General features: G+C 39.2%; 1 protein-coding gene across 2 annotated transcripts in view; it reads left to right on the plus strand.

Annotated features, from left to right (window-relative positions):
* Nucleotides 1–18,796, plus strand: part of MICU1 (mitochondrial calcium uptake 1) — a 168,009-nt gene that overhangs the window by 32,133 nt on the left and 117,080 nt on the right. For both annotated transcript variants that reach the window (XM_075216581.1, XM_075216582.1), the window contains exons 3-4: nt 3,875–4,049; nt 7,875–8,037. In XM_075216581.1, coding sequence (XP_075072682.1) covers nt 3,875–4,049; nt 7,875–8,037 — 338 coding nt within the window. The remainder of the gene's footprint in view (nt 1–3,874; nt 4,050–7,874; nt 8,038–18,796) is intronic.

Here is an 18,796-nt window from a genome sequence, read left to right on the forward strand (position 1 = left end):
GGAGAGGTGGTGGAGCATTATCAGGGACAGGCTGGGCTGGGGGGCTGGGTCACTGTGCCACCTGCATTTTTTTCCATTAAAGTAGGATGCTGAGTCTGGTCAACTTTTGAATTGTTTTCTGAAATTGTTCCTATAAATAAGGAGAGGCAAGACAATAATTTAGTTTTCCCTCCTTTAAATCTTTTCAGTTTTATCTCTGTTTTTTAAATATGGTTTAGTTAAGCTATGTGTTATTAGTGTTGATTAGAAGGTAAGTTGTTTATAACAGAAAACATTATTTTCCATTTAGTAAATTGATACGCCAAAGTAATACCTATTTTATATACAAATTAGCAATATGGTGTGCTTGGTATCTTGAGCAATAGGGAGATTCTAATGTGGCATTATTAAGTTTGAGAAGCTAAATATTTAGCCTATTGGCCAATATGTTTGCAAAGATAATCAGGTCTACATTCAGAAAGATACAGAACAATCTCACAAAGTGGGAACCTTCCCTCCCTTGTGAATTTCAGAGATTGTAGCTCTTGAAGTGGCTGAACCCTGTAATCTTCTCCTCACCGGCCTCCCCCGCTCTCGCCTTGCCCCCCTTCGTTCTATACTCAATGCGGCGGCGAGGCTTGTCTTCCTTTCTCGCCGCTCCTCTTCTGCCTCCCCTCTCTGCCTTACCCTTCACTGGCTCACCTTCCCCTATCGAATCCTTTTCAAACTTCTTACCCTCACCTACAAGGCCCTCTCCCACTCTACTGCCCCCTATATCGCCAATCTCCTCTCCATCCACACTCCCGCCCGGTCCCTGCGCTCAGCCAATGACCGTCGCCTCTCCTCCACTCTAATAACCTCATCCGACTCCAGAATTCAAGACTCACTTACCAGCCCTCCACTTAACCCTCTTTCCATGCTCGCTCTCATCTCCTGGCTCCTCCTTTGAAAAGGGTGCGCTTGCTCCCCTCCTCTGACTCCCTTTGTGCCGATTGTCTGTTTACCTTCCCTTTAGGAGCAGGGCCCTTGTCCCTCCTGTCTCTCTACCTTCTCTTCTGCTCCAACCTCAATATTTTTGCTTTTCCTGGAGCATCTGAAGTCCTGGTATTACTCGTTTATTGTTCTGTACTATTATTCCCTGTACTGTCCATTGTTTGTACTGTGTTCGGCGCTGCGGAAACCTTGTGGCGCCTTATAAATAAATGAATAATAATAATAATAACCCTGTTGCACATAGGATGAAATAGACTGGTAGTATGGTAATATTAAGCGATAATGCAGCACCCCTCTTCTAACTCTGTAAATTCAGACCTACAGAACACATGTTTAGTCTTTTAATGTAGACAGTGCAATGTTAGTATGCTCTCCTCTATTCTGAACATGCTCAGGTTCTTCTACCCAATAACTTTTCTTTGGTCCAGGCAGGCCTACTTAGACATATGTGGACCCAGGGCACAGATCACAGGAGATCACTTTCCTGTTGGCAGAACATAAGTGGAATTTTTCTTCTCTATCCTAAATCTACAATGTATCAAGTTTTTCTGAGAACAAAAATGTGTGTACAAATTAGTCTGTGTGAGAGGTTATTAAATCTAAGGTATTTAAGGAAGATCAGGTATCTTTTAGGACTCAGGATCGTTTTAGAGCCTCAGTTAGGTTAATGGTTATATTTGGTTATGGTTAAACGTTCTGATTTTGTTTCCTTTAATTGCAGGGATATATTGGGTATATTTGTTTTCTCTTAAGTCACCAGGTGTCAGAGATAAACGCTTTCTAATCTAGAGTCCATTAGAAGGAAGTGTAATGGTGGATTCAATGTTGGCTCTTGGTTCAATTTCTGTATATGTCTAGTGTATCCCATTTCAGTTTCTCTTTGTCTCATATATAATCCTAATAAAGTGAACAATAGGTGTTCCAATATATTGCTAAATTATTTGGGTCAATGATGGTGTCACAAAGACCTCAAAAGGTATAGTGTATTTTTTACTCTGAGCTCCGTACCCTTCTTGGTTATCGCTTCTCCATTCTCCAGGGTACACTTATTGGATGAAAGCGCCACTCTCAGGCTTCCCATATACAATGTTTAGAGTATAATGGTGGAAATAATAGTATAAAGATTTATTAAAGATTTATGTGTATATTTAAAGGGAGCATTAAAGTGGCTGTTTGGTGCAGTTTTATGGTCTATAATTTGGTTTCCAATGTTGGTAATTGTTTACATTGAAAACCTATAATAAACCTCTTTTAAGGTATCAAATAATGCGTCAAGCACATAACTAGTGATGTCTTACTCTCTATGTTGTAGTAAGTAAACCATTGAGTCCTGATGACCATGTACACTACCTCATCATTTTTGAAATTGGGGGAATGGGGACAATGTGTGCGCACAAAAAGTGATGTGATCACATACTTTACAACTTGCCCACCACAGGACAAGCCTCAAATCGCGACTGTCCCATTATAGCGATGTGGTTTTTTTTTTGGTTTTTTTTTTAGAGTCCAACTACCAATAGCTGACAATCCTCTCCTGCCCCCTAAGGACATGTCCTAATAATAATTAAAAACAGAGACTGCGTACCTCTTGGCCCAATGTTGTCACAGTAGCACACTGTTCATTTCTGTAGAGGAAGCATGAAAGTTTGTCAGTCACTATCTGCCTAAGATGTGCCGCAGAGGGCTGAAAGAGCACATTTCACTTATATTATTCAGTTGAGTTATATAAAACCTTTTATTAGTATTAATGTCAAATGTTAGCTGTACTTGCTGCTTGAATATAGTCTGCCCCCCCTTACAATACGTGTATGGGAATCCCAGTTTCGGATAAAGGGTGTGGTAAAGTGGGATCCTTTATTTACTGTACAGACTGATATTTTGAGAATGGTTTTCCAAAAGGAAATTAGAGTGAAGGATATTCTTCTAAGTAACATCAGGAGATCAAAATAAGTATAACTCTCTAAATATAAAAGGCAATTTCTTGCTGTATTATTGTTAATGAGATGCCTATTTTATAAACTGTTATCAGGGAAAATCCCATATGATTTGCTTAAAACAGGAGTGTTCGAAAACCTTGCCTTATTTATCACCTCCAAAATAGTGTTTGGACAACACTAAGATATCACTTTCTGCAGACTTATTACTTCTAAGACAGTGACAGTAAGGCACAGAGAGTATAATACAGGTTTATAGTAACTTCTAAACTTACCTATCTCTCTTTCTTATCTGAAACGAGCATCTCATCCTGTATTTCTACAGTTTCTGTATAATTGAATCTTTTACAGATTGCCAGATCAGTCACCTTAAAGGATGGAACATGTAATATACAGGACACATTACTTCTCGATAAAAACAAATTCAGTATACACATAGAATTGCCATAACTCTTAAAATAATTTCAAATACTTCTATTCTCTGCACATGTTCTCAATAGATATTAGAGTGTGTGTCTGAATCTGATAGCTGAACATCAGCATGAACCATCTGTCTCCTTACACACGTGGTTAGCTAGTCATTAGAATTTGTGTCTGTTCAGCTTGGTCACTTGCTCTGCTAAAAGTAGCTACACCCAGTTTACCTCACTGAAAAACCATGTGTTAGAATTTATACACACAATACATTTGATATCTAAATTGGATATCTGTTACTAATATACTGCTGTATTAATCATTGATCTTTAAATATCAATGGTATCCTTTTATTCAATGATATTGTTAATGCCGATTTCTTCTTGTTTTCTTTCTGTATGTTGCACTTATTTCACTTTGTATTTTTGTATTTGAGCTAGTGTCTTGGTGTTTATTGACATAATATATTGCTGGCCAGTGTAAGGAGAATAGATATGTAGAGTCGTTCTGCTTAGCGGTGCTTGCGCTGACATTCTTGATTGACCTTATTGTAGAGCTACAGCAGAAGCGCCGTCTACAGTGAAACACAACTTAAGAGATGAGGACAACGTCAAGGTGAAAGAAGCAGAGGACCAAGAGAATGTTGATTTTAAGGCTGTGGAGTCGAGTGATGAAGAACAACAACCAGAAGGAAAGAAGAAGCAACGCACAGGATTTAGGGATCGGAAGGTATTGTTATGGGGGATTTATCGCACAATTCTGGATAACTGCTGAAAATATTTGATTATTATAACTAATGTTTGCACAGATAGTTGTCCAGAGTGTCCATTGTGTGTGCAACAGTTTCTAAGTAAAATGTAACCATGATTGATTCATACAATTTGATGTCAGTAGCTACATCTTCTTAAGATTTCCGACTGGCATATTGCCGAATGCCTGTTGGCCTCCAGGTCTGCAGCCCTCGTTCATAGTTACATTCTGTTGGTGTCAAGTTTTTCAGCATATAGACAAATATCTCAAGCTCCTGTGGGCACACTGCATATACAGGGATGTGACTTTATGCTTTCATAATTCTTTTACAGCAACTACTGTATGTGAGCAGTGTACATGCTGAAAGACAAACCTTGTCACCTTAATCCTTATTATATTTACCATATACATTACATTTATAGATGTAACTTATTTAGGGTACTTCAGTTTTTAAATAATTATATTTTGTGTGTTCCCCATTAGTGGTACACTTCTGTGTTTTATATACTTGCAGCTTAGATGAAGATAAAAAGTTTTTTTTCTGGCGATTTATATAGAAAAAAAGAATGTTATGCTACATACATCACCTTCAAAATATCTAATGGCTAATCAGAAACACATTGCAATGCAATCTTTTGGGCATTATATGCTTTTGATCCAATATCTACATTTCACTTATTTGTTTCACATTATAATACTCATGAAATGCTACTAAATGTATTAGGGTCAATGATGTTCTCGCAAAGACCTAAAAAGGTATAATGTGTGTTTTCACATGCATGACTGCTTCAGTACCTATTTATAACGAAAATACATGGCCCAATTCAGATTGCTTCACTATAAATGGTCCTATTCCCTGGCTCGCAGTAAAGAATGGCATCTTAAAAATAGAGATTTAAAATGCTTTTTTTTTTTTCTTGTCTGTGGAACATCTTTTTTTAAATTGTAAGACAGGTAATGAAAACTCTGTATTACGTAAATTTCAGGTGGGAATGACATTTTCATTGAAATACCTGCTGTTGAAATTTTTATATTCATTTGTTTTAAAGCAAATTCAGTTGTTCGAAGTTTATTTTTACCATATTTTATGCATTGTATTTGCTACATCGTGTGCATGTTTTGGTGTATTGATTTCAAATGTGGGAATGTAATATGCTTAACATAATAAAAACGTTGGTGGGTTTCCTGTGGTGCTAATGTACCACATCTGATTTAGAGTTGAACATGAGACTAGAAGAGAGCAGAAGAGAGATTGGTAAAAGAACAAAGAATGGTTGCAAAAGAAATCCTACATTTGCATTGTTAAGCTTATTTAGTGGTGTAGGAGTCTCTCTGCTTCTCTTTTTTCTTTCTTCTCCCTCTGCACCTCGCTTTCTCTTTCTCGCTCTCTCTCTCTCTCGTCCATTCTCTCTCTCTCTCTCGTCGGCGGCACCTCTCTCTCTCTCTCTCCTCTCTCTCTCTCTCTCTCTCTCTCTCGTCGCTGCGCCTCGCCTCCTCTTTCTCTCTTCTCTCGCTCTCTCCAAATCTCTTGCGTCTGTTTCTGGGCTCGCAGCTTCTCTCGCCTCTTCCCTCTCTCTCCCTCTCTCTCTCTCTCTGCGCTCGCTTCTCTCTCGCTCTGCGCTCGCTTTCTCGTCTCTTCCGCTCTCTTCTCTCCTCTCTCTCTCTGCGCCTCGCTTTCCTCTCTCTCGCTCTCTCTCTCTCTCCTCCTCTCTCTCTCATCTCTTCTCGCTCTTTCTCTCTTCTTCTCTCTCTCTCGTCTCTCTCCCTCTCCTCTCTCTCTCCTCTCTCTCTCTCTGCGCCTCGCTTTCTCCTCTTCTCTCTCTCTCTCTCTCTCTCTCTCTGCCCCCTTTCTCTCTCTCTCGTCTCTCTCTCTCCTCTTCTCTGCGCCTCGCTTTCTCTCTCTCTCTTCTCTCTCTCTCTCTCTCTCTCTCTGCGCCTCGCTTTCTCTCTCTCTCTCCTCTCTCTCTCTCTCTCTCTCTGCGCCTCGCTTTCTCTCCTCTCTCTCCTCTCTCTCTCTCCTCCTCTCTCTCTCTCTCTCCTCTGCGCCTCGCTCTCTCTCTCTCTATCTCTCTGCGCCTCGCTCCTCTCTCTCTCTCTCTCTCTCTCTCTGCGCCTCGCTCTCTCTCATCTCTCTCTCTCTCTATCTCTCTCTCTGCGCCTCGCTCTCTCTCTCTCTCTCTCTATCTCTCTCTCTCTGCGCCTCGCTTTCTCTCTCTCTCTCTCTGCGCCTCGCTCTTTCTCTCTCTCTCTCCTTCTCTCTCTCTCTGCGCCTCGCTTCCCTCTCTCTCTCTCTCTCTCTCTCTCTCTCTCTCTCTCTCTCTCTCTCTCTCTCTGCGCCTCGCTTCCTCTCTCTCTCTCCTCCTCTCTCACTCTCTCTCTCTCTCTCTCTCTCTCTCTCTCTCTCGCTTCCTCTCTCTCTCTCTCTCTCTCGCTTCCTCTCTCTCTCTCTCTCTCTCTCTCTCTCTGTGCCTCGCTTCCTCTCTCTCTCTCTCTCTCTCTCTCTCTCTCTCTCTCTCTCTCTCTCTCTCTGCGCCTCGCTTCCTCCTCTCTCTCTCTCTCTCTCTCTCTCTGCGCCTCGCTTCCTCCTCTCTCTCTCTCTCTCTCTCTCTCTCATATGCACGCACAGATACATACACAAACATGCAGAAGCGCAGATGAAACCCTGCTTTCAGTTACTCATTTCGTTGACAAACACACATAGGGGTCCGGTAGCTGATCTCTGATCTACTGTCCTTCACAGTGGATGAGAGTGCTAAGGTTAGGATACATTAGTATGTTTAATTGTTTTTATTGCTATTTGCTCTATGCAGATTTTTCGAATATAATTTTAATGCTAAATTACAGTATGTGTATTTAGAGTATGCATTTATTACATTTATAATATACATAATATTATTTCACACTAATTGGTCGTTGTCATTTACCCCTTACTGTCCTTTGGAAGTCCAACAGTCATCCGACTTGAGTTGAAAAGTGTTTTTTTTGTTTTTTTTTTCCCCCTCTTTCTTTCATGTTTTATATATATCCTAGAGACAGTAAAAGTTTTCTTGCCTAAATTGTAGAACTGATAATTCATCTTTATGAATTGATAATTTAATTACGTATTTTCCATCCAGCGCATTGCAGTGGTTCATGGTTTTGCAAACCAGCGCTTTGTGTTTGTGTCTTCTGAGAATGCAAGGAGAATACGAGTCTCTAACTATTTTGCCCTTGTTTGATGGAAAGTCTGATTTCACTCATGTTTTGTTGAATGGATGTGGGTGAACGTTGTGGGAAACGTGAGCTGTCCGCTGTGTTGTGTTCAGATGTATTACTTCCCTTTCAAATGGAGACATCTGCTCCTGGTGCTCTTTTTTCAGATACCACTGTTGTGAGCACTTATGATAGATTCCTGTTCTTACTGCATTGGCTGGAGTAGAGCAAGGGACATTTACAACAGCTTCCAATAGACAACTTACTGTGAATTTAATGTTATCTGCAATGCAGTAGCACTGGTATAACCTACAGTCCCTTGCTATGTAATAGCCTCTTTCTTCTATCTAGTACAACATAGATGCAATAAAATTAAGATGCTTGACAATTTTTTAGGAATAAGTTTTGCCATTTAGATGTTTTCAGACATAGGTATAAATGATTTCTAAAATGATTTTTCCTAACAAATGTAAAATCTCTCTTCGTAGCTGAACATGGAGTTGTGTCCTCAATAAAATATAGAAACGATTGTGTGTTTTTGGTACTGGGGTATTTTCAGGAATTATGAAGCAGTGTCAGGTATGATTTGATAATTTTTAGTTTTTCTTGTAGGTCATGGAATATGAAAACCGAATTCGTGCCTATTCAACTCCAGACAAAATCTTTCGGTACTTTGCTACCCTGAAAGTGATACACGAGTCCGGGGAAGCTGAAGTCTTTATGACACCTCAAGATTTTGTGCGATCCATAACGCCCAATGAGAAGCAGCCAGAGAGTAAGTACTTAGGCATAACTTTTTTTTTTTTTTTCTTTCTTTAGCGTACAGTAAATTGATGCAGTTTGCAGATTTTAATCTGGGACATCTCCACATATCCACATAAATTAAATGCATCTTGCAGGTAGCATGGATTGGACAACGTTTAGAGGGCCAATGAATGGCCTGATCAACTTTCAATTGTTATGACATCCAATAGGGCCATTGGGCTACGGCTTTGGAGTCGAAGCGCATTAGTATTGCAGCTTTAAAGAGGTTTTCCACCTTTTAATAAGTTTTACTAAATAAACCTCCCTTACCAATAACTATGGTGGAGGTCCCCCACATTGGCTCTATGTAGGGTCCTGGCACTTGCATGTAGGTGTGACCTTTGTCAATAACACTCTGCTCTCTCTGTAGGAGAATTCCAAAGTAGGATCTCTAAGAGCTGTTGTCTGATCTCCCATACTGTGGAGGTAGCTGGGCAGCAGAAATCCCAGCTATATGTAAGCGCTAAAATAAATAGAGTAGGATAATTATAGGCAGGTATGTTGCTAGAAATGTCTAAATTCTTGTGAGAAACCACAAAGAGCTGCTCATTAAAAACGCTAATATAGATCTGTAAAGTTCCCATACCTTAACAAAATGTGTGATGTTTAAACGTTAGTTAGCTGCAAACAAGTGTACATAAAATGTCATAGTTAAGTGACTGCAGACACAGAGACATTGCCTGCAGTGTACTTTAACAGGTATTTTTTTTTTAAGAGCATCTTTCCCCATAATTATTGTTACTATTTTAATTATTATATAAGTCAAATGTATTTTACAATTACTGTTCTTTTTAATTGTTTTCTTGGTGATCATCCATTAGTTATCATCAATATTACGATCGCCATTGATAGATTCATTGCCGTTCACATACCTAAATATGGTTAAACGTTGACTGTTGTTGACTTGTACATGCCTTTATCTTCTGACCAAACTACCAGACCTGAAGTCATCTGACTGCTGTTAAGTACGTCTAGTCGCTATCCAATAACAATTGTCCACTTCCAGTGATGTGGTTCCAAAGCACAATGTGATTTAATAGTCAAAAGTAGCAGAATAACAAGTCAGAATAAAATAAGTACAGCCGTTACTTAGCAGGCGCCCTGGATCCAGCATTCAGTCCTGAAGTCTGTGGTCAATGTGACTGAATACTGGTCCCAAAGCTCCTGCTTATATACAGTCAGTGATACAGTGAAAACAATACAGATGATTTGGCATGTTTCCATAGGTTCAGGCTTCAGGAAAGTCCAGTGTAATGCAGGTCATTGGCCAGTTCAAATGATGCCATCCAAGGGTGGGGGTCAGCTCTCCAGAAGATGCATACTAATCTTCCAGCCAAGAACTAGTTCAAATAAGTCTATTAGCTTTACACAGACAATACCATTCTAATCATTTATTCCCTATCGTCCATAATTAGCATACGCACGGTGCGATCCTTTCGGAGATTGAACTGGACGTATGTGGATAAATAGGGGATTAGAATGATACCAGACATGACATGCTTCCTGTGACCTGAACCTTAGATCTCACTAACGTGTATATAACATTATAATATTTCACCATAAACTCTCCTATATTTCAGTGCAAACAACTGTGCTGCAATTATTTTTAATGTGAGCTAATTACAAGTGTATGTGCTTGTGTAAATGCGTGTATAAATGTTTGCACATGTTGCGGTTAATTACGCTCCTCCACGCCGTAGCGTGCTATTCGCATAAATTCAGACACAGACAATCGTAAATGTTAGATATTAATTTAAAATTACCATATCCAGTTATCTGACTTTGACACTACTTTATTCGATGGGCCAAAATGCCAAATCTCATCCAGTTTGACCACCTACTTGAGTGGTCAAATTTTAATGTTATTGTGACAAACAACCAGGTCCCCTGTGTGTAAAGACCCTTTTCTCTTATACCTCATATGGGGAGCCCTGCTTCAACATAGATTATAGGTAGTTGTGGAGCTGGGCACTTGGGAGTTAAAAGTATCCAAAGGTTTCCTTCCATCCATATATCCTTCTCACCTACTAACAATTCTCAAGTCTCTGGAGTGTGGCACTTACCCCGTTAGGCTGTGGTTGAGTTTTTTTCTTTTCTTGAGCTTTCTTGCCTCCCTCCTTACAACATTTTGACATCCAATGATGCTAGTTTTGGTAGAAAAGTTTTGCGCTCATTGGTGTCTTAGCGTACCCGCCCATAAGAGCAGCTCTGGACTGTCCCCTTGGTAAGGCAGGGTCCCTCCAGATGAGAAAACAGAATTTCTGTACACGCGTTTAATCCATTTCACTGATGTCGTCATCTGGGGGACACTCCCTTAGTTCTGTTGTTTTTTTGTTATTGGTATTATACGTTGTGCCTTTTCTGGGCATTCTTAGTTATAAATACATAGAGGGGAGGAGTCCTTTGTTTAGTTTTGAACCCTTAAGTGCCCAGCTCCTCAACTACCTATACCCCATGATGAAGCCGTGTCCCCCAGATGACATCGGAGAAGTGGATTTAGCACCAGTACAAAAACCTTCTTACTGGAGTTCTGTATCAGCTGAGATAAAACAAATTATTCTGCATGGTTTGAATATAGAGTAGGGCAAACTATCATGGCACAAATCAGGTTTGGCATTACAAAATAAATTGAACACCACCTTTCTTGTGTGAGTTTACTCCTGTCTATTTTAGTAAGAGCAGAACAGCAAAGTATCTGATGTTTTCAAATTAAAAGTGGTTTATTTTATTTTCTCTTCAACTGAAAGAGCTTCCAATTATTTCTTTCAGCCACAAACCACCGATGCAGTTTGTTTTCCTACGCATCAAGATTGATTACAAGTTATTACCTACTTGTATATTATGTTGCACAGGCGGAAAACGTTTGTTTGTATAAAGTGCATAAGCACAGACATCTTTGCAGCACAGAGATTGAATAATATTGTTTGTAAATAGAAGCATAGAAGGTTAGAACACTCATTTGGGTTCATTATCCACCCAGCAGATGAAGTTCCATCATTTCATTTAGAGAAAAGCGAAATATTTCAGAAGCAGATGAGTATTTTCCCAGCAAAAGCATTGTGTCCCCGAGAAGAACATTAGGCACTGCAGCTGCTTCTTACATCAGGCATGAAAGGTGAAGCCCGTTACAGATTGCCCCGGGCGCAAGGAAATAAATTATATCAGCCATAAGCACCACAGAAATGCAAGGTGACACACGCTGTTCGTCACTTTCTGTATGTTCATCCATGTAGGCAGTGTTCCAGGAAATTGGCTAGTAGTTACTTCTGTTAATTAAAGTGTACGTTTTGTATAATTTCCACAGTGATATTAGGGATGAAGAGTGGGTATCGTCCATGTATGCCTGCGGCCTCATTAGCCTTTTACCTCTGCTGCAGCAGGATAGTAGTAGCTTGAATGTTTGTCATTAGATTTGTTACCAAATGTTTGTAACTTAGAATTGATAATCTTTTCATACTTAAGTTATTGTGCAGACATATTTGCTGCTGGGAAAAATAATTCCTGGTCAGATTAACACTGCATTGTGACTACAGGCCATTCGTTTTCTTCTTGTTTAAACTTTAACTCTGCTGTACGTCTCTCTAGTTCTGTACAGTGCTTTACAATGGTGTTCTTTTTAGTGTGTGTGTGTGTGTGTGTGTATAGCAAATATACATATAGATAGTACTTTGTTTTATTTAGAGCTCTGTTTCTTGCACAGTTTGGCATGGATGTTGTTTAAAGATGCCTATTTTCTTCTCACCTTGCCGTCACTGACAGATGACAGATTCCACTCTGTCAACATTCAGTTTAAAGTGCAATTCATGCCTGCTGTTTTTCAAAAGCGATAACTATAGTGCTGTTATGGCAATGACAGATGTATGTAAACATCGGGGAGGTTGGACACCTGTGGATAGTCTACTGACCTGTGAATTGCTAATCTGGAATCTTTACAATGTGCCAGTCACCATAAATACACAACTATTAGTACAGTCGCACAAAAGAGCATTCTCAAAGCATTGTTTTATTCCAGAAATACTTTTTTAGTTTTTTATCTTTTTAGCTGTCATATATCTATATTTTTTTTTTTTTTGAAAGGTAAATGTTTATTAAAGTTTTTCAAAACAACATAAGTGTGAAAGTGAGACATCATATAACATATATGTGAAACATTTCACTTTAAGTAACAGAAATGCATATTAAAGAAAACTCACAACAGTACATAGTAAATTAGCATGTTACTGTAAAGAAACGAAAATGTTGTTTTTCTTAGTTTTGTTGTTTTGGGGGGAAGGGGGAAGACAAACAATGGGGGAAGGGGGATTTGGGGAAGAAAAAGAGGGGGGGGGGGAGAAGAGTTTATCACCCATTATTCCCTGTATCAGATGACGAAGAGGAAAAATAGTGACATACTTGGCAATAAGGAGGTATAATCAAACTGTTACCATTTAAAAGTGTAAGACGCTCCAAGTCTCCAATAATCATAGTTTATGGGAGCGGGTGAGCGTCAGATGGTTGTTAATGGGGGTTCAGCATTGAAATGGTTCGTCCATGGAGACCATGTATTTTGGAAATTTTCTGGTTTATCTTTAAGAACAGCTGTAATGCTTTCCATTCTGTAAATTGACCACATTTTGCTAATGGTAGTTGAGAGCGAGGGAGGGGCAGTATTTTCCCAGTGAGCTGCAATCAAACATTTAGCTGCATTCAGCATATGTCCAATGAGTTTTTGTGTGGGTCGGGTGACGTCAGGGAGCCGTCTGGGAAGAAGGGAGTAAAGAGGGGAATCGGGCATCCTAACCTGTGGTCATATATATTTTATGCAGATGGCAAGAGACAGATTGAGAAAGTATTCTAGTGGCTTAAAAAAACAGATGTCCAAATCCTTCATCTGTTTTATTGGAGAGGAATGGAAATATAATGTCAAAAGTTATTTCCTTGTTAAATATCTGAGACACACTTGTGAGCATTGTCTGTACCTGAGCTCTGATAGCAATTTAGTTATGATTCTATCGATCAGCTCAGGTTGACACTTCAATGGTGTATAATCACTATGACTCTTCAATAGACACAATAAAAAACGAGCATGTACCAGAAATAAAAAGTATGTAGACATATCTCAGCCCTAGGTCTGTACAATCAGGTTATCCTTTTCGCCTTACAGACCCGAAAGGTTTAGGCGCAGCATACAATAGGTATTTTCAGCCCCTCGCTCCAAGCTACGCCGCCAACTCATTTAATTGGATGACTTCTAATAATGAGTCAGTGATTGTACACCATGGAAGCGCCACCTTGTCTTAAGCATTTTTAGATTTGTTTGGTTCCCATTGAGATGGGTAATGTGAAAGCGGTGGTGGTCATTACGATAGCAGAATAACGATGGGTATAAGCCCTACAGTAATAAAATCACTACTTGCCATATGTGAGGCATGAAGTTTGACCGAAGCTTTAAATCACCGTCCACTAGGACCCCACGCCTGTCTTCCATTATACATGGCGTGGGGTCCGGGTATTGCCGCTTTAAAAGCGGCATTTTCAGTGTGTCCTTAGTAAATGACGTCATCTGTTACTGTAGCTGCTTAAGGCATTCGAATCTGACAGTGGACGGTGATTTAAAGCTTCGGTCACACTTAATGCCTCACGTATGGTAAGTAGTGATTTTATTACTGTCGGCCTTAGACACATCGTTATTCTCCTGTCCTTTGAAACATGGTTGGCTTTTACATGGCCGTTTTACCGTACCCCACCCTGTGAAAGGGAGGACATAGAGAACTGTATCTACTTGTATTACAAAGAAAGATAAAAGGGCCTAAGAAACTGGATCGAAGATCACGTGAAGTGAATTATTATATTGATAGTGGGACTTGTTTTACAGTGCGTTGATTGCATACTGTTATAATTTAGTGCATATATAAACTAGAAATAAGTTGGTGTGAGTGATCCCATCTTTTCAGAATTGGAACTAGGTTCCCTGTGCTGCAATTTGGGAATTGCTGCAAGTCACAAAACTGGTTCACAGCACACTCGACGGGTGCACTTTCAAACCTATCAAATTGTCAGCTGGAACTTTAATAAGAAGGGGAGAATTTACACCATAGCCTTTCCAGTCAACCAAGTAAAATAATTTCCCACAGGACCTCTTAGAATCTAGAATTTGTTTAACCCCAAAATTCCTGTTGGGAAGTCTTTTAGAAATATTTTAGGAGATTAATCCATTTTCCTCCAGGAAATAATCTCTAACTTCCAAGAAGATAAACCTGAAAAGTTTTTGGTGTTAGTATGCTAGAAGATAGCTTAAGCCAAAAAAGACGTAAAAGTAAGTTGTTCTAAAATCTTGTAGGGCCCAGTGAAACGTGAAGCTACATTGTGAGTAGGTTTCAATCTTAGAAATCAGATAGCAGAAACTCCTGAAGACATGAAAACAGGAGGTGAGAGAATAGAATGGTTTAAGTGTATTTGGGAAGATGATGGGCCTGAGTCATTAAGGAAAGGAAGGCAAAAAAAAGAGTAAATGTTCACCAGGACAAATCATGTTACAATGCAGGGGGATGCAAATTAGTTTATTAATTTTGTACTTCTGTTAAGCTATTTTTTTTTTTACACTGAAATTTAAAGTTGATCTAGGACATGCCCTACCTCAACTATAACTCGGTCCCCACATTTGAAATTGACCTTCCCATCCAATGTAACATGGTTTTGCCAAGGAGCAAAGTTGCTTCTTTTTTATGCTGTGCTCTTCTTAATGACTCAGGTCTGATATGTGCAAACTCCACCTAGGGAAGCAAAGGTGCCCAGTTGTCTCTTAGGGGGAGACTCAATTAGCCACGGTGTTCCTGAGATCATCATGGTTGTGCATTTTTACCGTTACTACGGTAAATACTCCACTGATTTTTTCCTCGCACCTTTATGGTGCGCATGGGAAATTCAGTGGAGAGTCTCTTTAAAAATCCAGCGGCCTAATTGGATCTCCCCCTTACTGTACAGAAGAAAGTCCAGAGAAAGTGTTCTAGAATCGTATTAACAGTTTGTTTGCCCATTAGCTTGGGGCTGGCAAAAAGCACATAAGTAAATTTTTCATACAAAAAGAGCTAAAAAAAACAACAAAAAACCTAGTATCAAACTGTACCCATCAATTAGAGACAATATAAGGATGCATGTTGTGAAATCAGAAGATCTCTGTAATTATCAGGGAGAGGTACAGTAGATGGTATGAACTTTCGAGCATTGAAACTGGATGTTTTGTTGGGGGAGTCTGTAACAAAGCCCAGGGCTTACCTGAACCTGCCAAAGGAAGGAGAGGTTCAGCAGGACTATGAAAAGGATTCCTGTTTGGACACACTAGGTTGGCTTGTCACCTTTAAAGAAGATGAATGGTAGAGGTGTGAACAGATTGTGGCATACATTGTGGCATACATTTTCACATTTTTGGATCCAGATTGATAAGCTAGAGGTCATGTACATGATTTTGGACTGCACTTTAGTTTTGTTGGTGGATGCAGTTTTCAGTAGAAGTCAGGAGTGCTGAGGGTTGGAGGGAGAGCAGGTACAAAGTGTCTGGGGACCCTGGCTTGCCTGGGTGTGTAGAGGAGCCACTGACCTGGTGTTGCTACACCCCTTTCGGTGGCTGTGGAAGCGGCCCACGGAAGTTGCTGTACTGGGGCCTGAAGATCTTCTTGTCTGCCCTGCTAGCAGTTCCTATCCTACATGCTGTATAACTGTGAACTTACTAAAGATGTTTATTAAATCTACTCGTCACAACAAGAAAATGTGTAAATTAGAAATGTTTTGTAGACCTGTTTTCTCCAAACTCATATCATGAAAAGAGGGTTATAAAATATCAAGCCTTAATCTAACTGGTTAAACCACTCTCCTAGTAACACCATTACTTTAGAAAATAGCTTGTTTACTGAATACAAGACTCCCAGCTGCTAGATGCAATGTTCACAAAAGGTCAGGCATGTTACCCTTTATAAAATGACAAGGTCGTTACTTGTTGTTCTAAGCTGAATGCTGCTGTTCTGTCACTGGTGACAAGGGATATGTTACATGAATTAGATGTAGTGGCCACACTTCAAGCTGTGATATTTTGTTAGTGAAGCATTGACCACACGCCCGTCTAATATACAGAGCAAGAACAGTATTGTTTCTGTGGTCACATATATCATTTATTAGATGTATTAGTGGAATCTTTCTAAATATTCATTGTTGCTGGATATTGGTCTTATCCCACTCCTTATTCCAAATCATCATATTTTCTTTAGAAGGCCCAGAAGTCCTATCTTGCTGTCTGGCAACATGACAGAGAAATCATATTGTTTCCACAGGAAATGTGCGGTTCCCAGAGTTTGTGTTTATTTGTGTTTTAGGTCTTGTTTTGTGAGTTTTTTCTGTATGATAAATCACAACTGTATTATTACAGGATATCTGGCTGTACAGTAATAGCATATGGGCATTTGCAATGTAATACCAATAAAGAACACAGTTCTTTGTGCTAGTTGCCTTTTGCATTTAACTTTTAGTTTGATTGTAAATTTAAACATAGACATGTGCTGTACTGAAAGCCAAGCTTAACAAAACGCATAACTTTACCATAGAAAGACACACAGATTAAAACAAGTCACAGCAGAGAATTCAGAACAGAGATATGTGATTTAGAGCAGTGTTTTAAGGCACAGAAACCATCCTTATGTTCCTTAAGGCCTTCATGATCCCGTGATTCTTTTTACAAAAAATATTGTCTACAGCCAACTAATAACTTCATCACGGTGGCTCAGTGGTTAGCACTTTTGCCTCGCACCACTAGGGTCATGAATTAAATTCCCGACCATGGCCTTATCTGTGAGGAGTTTGTATGTTCTCCCCGTGTTTGCGTGGGTTTCCTCCGGGTGCTCCGGTTTCCTCCGGCACTCCAAAAACATACTGATAGGTTAATTGGCTGCTAATAAATTGACCGTAGTGTGTGTGTGTGTGTGTGTGTGTGGCAATGTTGACTGTAAGCTCCAATGGGGCAGAGACTGATGTGAATGTGTTCTCTGTACAGTGCTGCGGAATATATAGAATGTGTGTGTGTATGTGTATATATATATATATATATATATATATATATATATATATATACTGAATAACTTCTTAAAAGGAAATTGTTAAGCCCCTATTTTTTATATTTATAAGACGCCAAGAAATTGGTGTAATATTTGGTAAAAAGTGAAATGAGGGAAAGGTAGAATACCTCCCCAAATGTTGTATAAAATAAGAGAAAATACATTTGGCAATTCTCAATTGGCCACATTGTATAACTTTGTTGAACAGTTTGCTCCATCATGTAAATTGTCTACACATGGTGGTCTTTCTAAGAAAAGCATCTGTTAATAAATCACATTTCTCCTTATCTAGCTGAGCAGATTTATGTTAATGTGCTTTAAAATCTGAAATACTACATGTAGTGAACACTTGTAGGAATACACAAAAAAAGATACTGTGTCTGGGCAGTAATTTGGGTAATAATTTGTAAATGCAGGGAATGTGAAGTGGGTTTAGGTATATGTTATTCCGAACTTAATGCTGTAACTTTATTTGGGCCCCTTCTTAAATGGAAGGGTCCCTTTTTGGCTACGCAATTCATTCAAGCCATGTACATTTAACCAGTACTACACAGTATGTGTACACTAACCAACAGCTTATGCTGTCCATATATGCAGAGATTCTGACTGTCCGTTGTAATGCTGAAAGCCATTTTGGTAGCAAATTTCTGTATTTTGCACCTATAATGACAACTTGACTACTGGAAAATACAATTTGATGATAAACACGAGCAGTACGAGGACATGGTGAAAGTATTCTCTGTAGTTAAACGTGAATGTGTGCCTGTGTATATGTATGTGTGTGTAACCTGACCTGCTGTCAGTTTGACCAATGTTGGTCATCTGGCTCACCATTCTGTCCAGCTTCAGAAGAACTTCTCAAGGCCAGAGAGTCGTCTTGTCTCCTGGAACTCAAGCATATATTACATCAATCCTGCTCTAGAAAATGCAGAGATTAGAATGGAAGCACAGCTTTGTAGATGTTTCTATCTTTAGTTTTTATTGAGTGCTTAAAAGGTTTTTGGGGTACAGAATACAAAACGTGCTGATGGTTGGTTCCTAACCCTATTCCTTTCTTTTATCCCCAAACACCACCCACAATGCAGTATAAGTCTTGATATGTGTGTTAAAAATGATTTTGAATAACATACTGCACAACTAATGTACAGGTTTAATTTAAATATAAAAGATCTACTAGATACAAGTTATTATGAGGGGCATGTACTGTAACAGCATTATAGTCACTAGCCCTCATGCTTAGTTTCTCCATTGGAAAATATGCTCTACTAAAATCTGTCATCTAAAGATATATGTATTTGTGGCAGATGGACTAGCACAAATAATTGTTTGTAATAAGCAAACCGCCATAACTCTGCTGATATTATTGTGTGATGATAATTCACCAGATGTTGTTTGAATTTGCACACCTGATTCCCAACCGTTATTTATGTAAACTGATTGTTTCTTTTACAAACATATGTGAATTTGAATAAAAAGTTTATTCCTCTCTCTTTTGTTAAAATAATAACTGATAACAAGTCGGCTGTTTTTTTTGTTATGTTTTTTGGGTGAATTACATTAGGCCATTGCCTCGTTGAATACATTAAAGAATTCTCTTCAACATTAGTTTGTGTGTTGTATAAATATTGTATACAAATAAATATAAAGGAA

Source organism: Mixophyes fleayi, chromosome 6, assembly GCF_038048845.1.
Source record: "Mixophyes fleayi isolate aMixFle1 chromosome 6, aMixFle1.hap1, whole genome shotgun sequence".
NCBI lineage: Eukaryota > Metazoa > Chordata > Amphibia > Anura > Limnodynastidae > Mixophyes > Mixophyes fleayi.